This window comes from Triticum aestivum, chromosome 2B (genome assembly GCF_018294505.1).
Source record: "Triticum aestivum cultivar Chinese Spring chromosome 2B, IWGSC CS RefSeq v2.1, whole genome shotgun sequence".
Taxonomy (NCBI): Eukaryota; Viridiplantae; Streptophyta; class Magnoliopsida; order Poales; family Poaceae; genus Triticum; species Triticum aestivum.
In genome coordinates, this window is record NC_057798.1 from 745,144,853 (window position 1) to 745,152,475 (window position 7,623).

General features: G+C 50.9%; 1 protein-coding gene across 1 annotated transcript; it reads left to right on the top strand.

Moving 5' to 3' along the window:
* The first annotated feature begins 965 nt into the window (after positions 1-965).
* On the top strand, positions 966-5,171 carry LOC123047111 (probable inactive receptor kinase At5g67200). Its single transcript, XM_044470603.1, has 2 exons — positions 966-2,592; positions 4,172-5,171. Exons 1-2 carry the CDS (start codon positions 1,053-1,055, stop codon positions 4,732-4,734), a joined length of 2,103 nt encoding a protein of 700 aa, XP_044326538.1. The 5' UTR covers positions 966-1,052; the 3' UTR covers positions 4,735-5,171.
* Positions 5,172-7,623: the final 2,452 nt, after the last annotated feature.

Here is a 7,623-nt window from a genome sequence, read left to right on the forward strand (position 1 = left end):
CGGTGCGGGCCCGGGCAGGTAATATGCACTGCAAATCTGGGATCGGCCAGGCCATGAGCATCGCTTTACACTTCACCGGTCGTACCACCAGCGGTCCTCGGTTCCCGCACCCGTCGCGGTTTTACTGTGTCCTCCCCACCTCCCTCCCTCCGTCCGTCCCATGGATCGCCGTCGGCGTCAGGCCTCCTCCGAGCTCGGTGACGACGACGTGGCCGCACCGTGGACAACTGCGCGGCCCAGAACGGAAACGTATGGGCCACCGATCGATCACGCATGGCATAAGGGGGCACCAATTGAAAGCAGCCACTCGCCGCCTGCCGACGAAAGTGTCTAATGCTGTGCTGTGCTGTACACCGACGTGTTTTACCACGAGTGGGAGAAGCAGGCCGACTGACCCCACCCACGGGCCAGTACTGTAGTAAAGCTCAGGACGCTAACGGTTAACCAGCCAGCATCATCAACGGCTATTTTTCAAACGCTCGCCGTGCCGGCCATGGCACTCACTCGGTCGTTGGATGTACATGTACTCGCACAGCACTGCCAGCGCCCGGGCGCAGCAGGTAGATATACTACTCCAGTACTGTAGAATGTTGGTGGCGGTGACGCGCTCAAACACAAGAGACCGATGTACTCTGTTAACCCACGGTGCATCACGTGAAAAAATAGACCGATCTGTTCAAACTGTACTGGATGGTTAGCGCTTATTACCTCTCATCGATGATTCCAGCACGTTACTGGTACTACTTTCTACAGTGCCCTAGCGTGTAGTTTAGCTGTTGACTGCGTTTAAACTCCAAAGCAAGCGGTTTTATTGTGTTCCGTACGTTTATTCCCAACGATACTACCAGCACTCAACACCACGTGCCACGTGCCACGGCGACCGCCCCTCTGACCCCTCACTCGGGAATCACACCCACCCACACCCACACCTCGTCACTCCCCTCCCCTCCACTCCACTCCACCGCGCACTGCACGCAGCCCGCACTCCATGGCGCCGCTCCACTGAAATCCAGAACCTCCCCAGCCCGCAAAGTCGCAAACAAACCCCGAAAATGCCGGCGCCGGCCCTCCCCCTCCTCCCCTTCCTCCTCCTCGCCGCCGCCGTCGCCGCCGCGTCCGCCGCCGTCCCGCCCGCCGCGTCGCACTCCCAGCCCACGCTGCCCACGAAGGGGGCTGGCGCGTCGCACTCCCAGCCGACGAAGCCCGCGGTGCCGCCGCCCGCCGCGCTGGCCTCGGCCCCGCCGGCCGAGGGCGCGCTGCTGGCGGCCTTCCTCGCCAAGGCCGACCCGACGGCGCACCTGCGCTTCCCGCTCGCCTCCACCCCCTGCGCGCACCCGGGCGTGACCTGCGGCGGCGCGGCGGGGATCACGCACCTCGTGCTCGAGCAGGCCGGCCTCAACGGCACCTTCTCGCCGGACACGCTCTCGGGCCTCGCCGCGCTGCGCGTGCTCAGCCTCAAGTCCAACGCGCTCCACGGCCCCGTCCCCGACCTCTCCGCGCTCGGCAACCTCAAGGCGCTCTTCCTCGCCGGCAACCGCTTCTCCGGCCCGTTCCCGGCCTCGCTCGCCTCGCTGCGTCGCCTCCGCTCCATCGACCTCTCCGGGAACCGGTTCTCCGGCGCGCTCCCGCCCGGCATCGAGGCCGCGTTCCCGCATCTCACGGCCCTGCGCCTCGACTCCAACCACTTCAACGGCTCCGTCCCCGCCTGGAACCAGTCGTCGCTCAAGCTGCTGAATGTCTCGTACAACGACTTCTCCGGCCCCGTGCCCGTCACCGCCTCCATGGCGCTCATGGGCGCCGACGCGTTCGCCGGGAACCCCGGCCTCTGCGGCGAGGTCGTCCGCCGCGAGTGCCGCGGCTCCCCCCTCGTTTTCTTCCCCGGCGACGGCAGCAGCGGCTCCGCCACTCCCCCCGCGCAGAGCGCCGGTGTTGCCGGCGCTGGCCCGCAGCGGCAGGGCTTGCCAGGCTCGTCGGCACCACGGCCGCACAAAGTGAAGAAGAAGACTGCAATGACTGTCGCGATTGCTTTGGCAGCCGTCCTGGCCGTGCTTCTCGTTTGCGCCATAGTTGCCGCAACGAGGGGCAAGAAGCGTAGGCGGCCGAGCACTGCGGCATACCCAAGCCCCAAGAAGAGCGCGGCCGCCTCGCAGCTCAGCAGGGAGATGGACAACGCCGACATTGGCTATGTCGAGTGCGTGCCGGACGAGGAGGCGGCGGCGATGATGATGCCGGAGGAGAAGGCTCGCCGGCTGGGGCGGAGCGGCTGCCTGACGTTCTGCGCGGGCGAGGCCACGAGCTACAGTCTGGAGCAGCTGATGCGCGCGTCGGCGGAGGTGCTCGGCCGCGGGAGCGTGGGGACGACGTACAAGGCGGTGCTCGACGGCCGGCTCGTGGTCATCGTCAAGAGGCTGGACGCGGCCAAGATCGGCCCGGCGGCTTCGGAGGCAGAGACCTTCGAGCAGAACATGGATGTGATTGGCCGGCTGCGGCATCCGAACCTCGTGCCGCTGCGGTCCTTCTTCCAGGCCAAGGAGGAGCGGCTGCTGGTGTACGACTACCAGCCCAACGGCAGCCTCCATTCCCTCATCCACGGTAAGCTCCATTGCTCCTCAGAGTAGATTCTTGGATTGGAAGTAACACTTAGTACTAAGAACAATTCTGATTGCTACCATTATACTTGAATCTGCGACTCTTTGAATAATCAGTAGAGTGGGCTAGGCCAACTTTAACTTTCGACACTATACATTATTATCCTAACATGGGATCTAATTGAAATTCAGAGACTTTGCACGTGAAATTCTGCCAGCAGAATGAGTGTACCTTGGGTGGAACGATGTGTGCAGTACTTCCTGCTGTATGGGTTGATTGCTAGTGCTTTTTCTGCTTGAAGTCAATAAACAAAGCAAGCAGATGTACATTGAGTGATCACCAATCTAGCACGCGACCACGTCTTGTGGGATTGAACATTAGTAGGGTCTCATCCTTTGTCTGGAATGGACCCCTCGCAGTAAGCCAGTAACATGTGATTTCTAGATCAAACAGCAATGTAGATTCATGAAAAGGAAGCCATGAATACAATTATAAAGGGCGCAACTTTGCAAGGCCGAGGTCAAGGCGACAACGAACAGAAACATTGGTAATTATTGCCTACCTTTGTTTGAGAAAGGGAAATTGGAAATTGGAAGAACATGTGATTGCCACATAGCAACCGGTAACTGCTCATGTGATGTTTTGCAGTTTTTTTAAACTGAACTTGGTATCACCAGCAAGAGCATATTGTTGTAACAATTGCTTTATAATTGCAGTTTTGGGATGATACTTACTTACTTACGAAGCCTTTGATCCCAAACAAGTTGGGGTAGGCTAGATATGAAACCCTTTCACGAGGACTTCCCAGGAGGTCACCCATCCTAGTACTACTCTCGCGCAAATGGGTTTCATACCCAAAAGACTGGCTAGTTTTTACGTTGGCTCGCCAAGCCTATCACAACCCTTAGATATGAAACTCTTTCACAAGGACTTCCCAGGAGGTCACCCATCCTAGTACTACTCTCGCTCAAATCGGTTTCATACCTATGGGACTGGCTAGTTTTTACGCTGGCTCGCCAAGCCTATCACAACCCTCCTCCTTTACCCGGGCTTGGGACCGGCTATGCCTAGAAGACATAGGCGGAGTTTTATAATTGCAGTTTTGGGATGATAAATTGTGTAATAATGTATGAGATCGTAGAAGTACCATTCGATTTGGATCCGACAGAAGTAAGTAAATTTGATGAGTTGATCCCCCACAATGCTGGTTGTTGGAAACAACAGTATAACACAGTACATACTTCATGTGTGTGAGCTGGTTGTTGGGATCAACACTGTACACTATTTTGAGTTTTCCTTTTCTTAAGTAGAAATTGATGTGAGCCTTTCAGAATGCAGTGATAGCAAGTTTATTCGTTTGATATGTTGGTTATGTTCGACTGTATGTGCTGTCTATCTGTACTCCAGCCAAATGACATACAGTACTATGTTGTAAGCTTGTTATACTGAACTTTCCACAAGTTGGTACATATTAGGATATCAACATAGGCTCTATACATTCATCGGATAATCTAATAGCACTAGAACCTTTTGCTGCTGCTGCTTCACTGTTATTAGCTTGACACACTCAAATCAATTGCAGGTTCAAGATCGTCCCGGGGAAAACCGCTGCACTGGACATCATGCCTGAAGATAGCAGAAGATGTTGCACAGGGCCTTGCCTACATTCATCAGGCATCTCGGCTTGTTCATGGAAACATCAAGTCCTCCAATGTGCTGCTTGGTTCCGACTTTGAGGCTTGCCTTACAGACAACTGCTTGTCATTCCTTCTGGAATCAGCAGAAGTCAAAGACGACGCTGCATACAGAGCACCAGAAAACATGAAGTCCAACAGAAGGCTCACACCCAAATCAGACGTCTATGCTTTCGGCATCCTTCTCCTTGAGCTCCTTAGTGGCAAGGCACCGCTCGAGCACTCGGTCCTGGCGGCAACCAATCTCCAGACGTATGCGCTGTCGGGGAGGGAAGACGAAGGAGTGGACAGAGAGCGCCTCTCGATGATCGTCGACATTGCGTCTGCCTGCGTCCGGTCGTCGCCGGAGAGTCGGCCAACTGCCTGGCAAGTCCTCAAGATGATTCAGGAGGTGAAGGAAGCAGATGCAATCGGCGACAATGAGGATGGCGATCTTACTAGCGACTCCTAGACCCTATTCCTATTCGTCCTATGGATGAAATGGATCATGTCCACTGGGTGATGCAGTATCCCAAGTGAGCAACCGTAGTTGAATGCAGTTTGCTATGCCTAGAAAAGCTAATGGAAGGGTGTTAGTGGTGTAGGGGAATGGATTTGGGGTCATGATCTCTCTGACTGGTGTCTCTTGAGCTCCGAATTCTGTAGCATATGTTAGGTTTTCTCCCCTGGTGTATGGATGTTGTGGTGATGTGGTCATGGTGTTGTCTTTTTAGCATCAACCTTCCTTGGAGATTTATATTATAGTGGGTTTAAAGGCCAAAGTCACATAGTACTGGTTAACCACCAATCTTCTATGTGGGGATTATTAATAGTGACGTTACAGACCAAAGTAATGTACCGTGTTGAGAATTAGTACTGATCAACTCTGCTGCTGCTAGTTTGGCTTCATATTTTTTTGGATGCATGCATGATGGCAATTTTGCTGGGAAAGTGTGTTCTGGGCACCATGTGGTTGCCCGTTTTAGCTGCAGAATTGTCGACCACCTTTGCAAGACAGTTGTCCATTCCACTGCACATGATCACAATTCACAAGATCATTGTCTGTAGCAATAATGGTGTGGGCACCAGTGATTTGGGCTGAACCTAACATTTCGGACTTGGAATGTGATGAGGCTCATGGGACATGGTCCAATGTCCTAAGGTGGATCTGGCCACAACAATGGGGCCCAAAAAACACATACTCTGCCGACCAAGGTATTGTTTTAAGTTTTGTTTTTTCACGCCAGTCCCGTCTCATGTTTGTAACCAAGAAATGTTTGCTTAATATTTTTCTGATTATGTTTAATACGCACATACACACCAGTATACACACATTCAACTGCGATTTATACCGTGTTAAAAAAAACACGGAGCACATCTCCTATTTTTTTTTTGCGAGGGTAAAGGGAGTTTTATTGCAAATTCATAGAGTTACAGTCGAGGGGCCACACATCCTCAATACAAGGAGGAACTGAGCGTAGTCAGAAAGCGGTGGCTCGCTCCGAACGGCTATAGTTTGCCAGGCGATCGGCAACTCTATTTTGAGAACGACTAAGTTTTTGAGGTACAAACTCCCTACTACCAGCTAAGTACTTGATCTCCAATACTAAGTGGCCATAAGCTGAACGCCGGAGAGCATCCGTAGACAGGCATGACAATGCTTCAGAGGAGTCCGATTGTAGCATCACTGGAGCGTCGGAGTGTTCAATAGCCAGTGCCAAACCTTGCATCATCACATGTAGTTCCGCTTCCAGTGGATCATTGCAATGGAAGATGTATCGGTATGCTGCAAAAAGAATCACCCCTTCGTAGTTCCTTAGGACCATCCCGACCGCCGCGGTGCCATCCTCCAGATCACATCTCCTATTGACTCCCTTAATGACAGAGAAAGATAAATCGGCCAACCTCATTAATATCTACTAATCACATGAGCTAGTGTGTACATGCGAGCTTCGGGATTTGAACTTTGATTGCCGATGGATAGAGTCATGTCCCGGCAACTCTACCACCACACAACTACGGTTCTCTTTGATGTGTTGGAAGCTACAGAACTTAATTGCTCAATAGCCGGATTTTGACACTCTTTTTCAAGAAATTTATGCATGCCAAGCAAAATAAAATAAAATGGCAAAACAAATTGATCGGCAGAATTGTGGCAAGATCTACTAAAAAAGTGTGAGTACATGGCAAGCGAGATAGGTTGTTACAAAAGTGAGGCATCTTATCCCTGTGTCGGTAAAAACAAACATGTAAGATGTTGTATCATCTCATACAAGTGAGACAGGGACAATTCATCATTCTTACTTGTCACGACACACGGGGGCACAAGGTGTGTGCAACCATAACATCAAGATACAACCGAGACGAGATTTCCCTAGCGAGCAGGTGATAGTGTGATATGACTTGCGAGCGTGGATCGCACCCAGGCGGCAGAGTGAACAAATTCACCAGACATGAAATGTTTAGCCGTTGCCACCTCACGTGCATTTCTTGCTTTTCTTTAGCAACGTGTTCACCACCCTCTACTAGTGGTTAATCGCTAGTTGCTGATACATTTTGGATTGCTGAGACTACACGAGTCATCGGCATATGTATTGCACTATGCGATATATCATGTCACCAGATTACCAAAGCCTCTCAGTCCTACACACTAGCTATAGCTTAATATGCATGGATTGATGCTGACTAGCATGAATTCAGAAATGTTTCTCTCCTTCCGGGCTTAATAACTTTATGTTTCTTTATTATATAGCTCCTCGAACTTTACTTAGACTAGCCACAATGCATAGTAACATATACTAGTAACATACACATATCCCTAGACTATGTTACTACCTTCATAGTGGATAGTAACATAAGTGTGGTAACATACAAAGTTTCATTTATTAGGTTATAGACTCATATTGCATTAGGACATGTGATGTTACAGTAACTAGCTAAGTTACTAGTACTACATCTCTCCTCATTAACTCATTGCCACATAAGCAAATTTGCTAAGTTGGACTCGATGTTACTACCGAAGTTACTCCCACTATGGCTAGTCTTATGCATGAATATCGTACTATTGGCTAAGGCTGTCCATTATCTCGACCAATTTCAAAAATTCGGCTGTACCCGTTGGTAGGTGCATGGCATGCATACTGATGTAGTACGTGATATCCATGCCCAAATTTATATATTAAGCAAAATAAATATAGTAAGAGAGAATCATGAGTTGTAATTTGGCAAGCGGATATGGTGATGCCATGGATAAACTAGAGGGTAGCGAAGATGAGTAATTGTTGATAGTGCAGATCACCTATGCAATATATATATACATTCTGTGTCACAAATATTTGCCTAAATCCCCTCAAAATTAATT

Bases quoted from the DNA above. Each gene is read 5' to 3' on its own strand.
- LOC123047111 (XM_044470603.1), top strand. From the start codon at position 1,053: ATGCCGGCGCCGGCCCTCCCCCTCCTCCCCTTCCTCCTCCTCGCCGCC. The intron at 2,593-4,171 runs GTAAGCTCCATT...AATCAATTGCAG, and splicing joins CCTCCATTCCCTCATCCACG to GTTCAAGATCGTCCCGGGGA.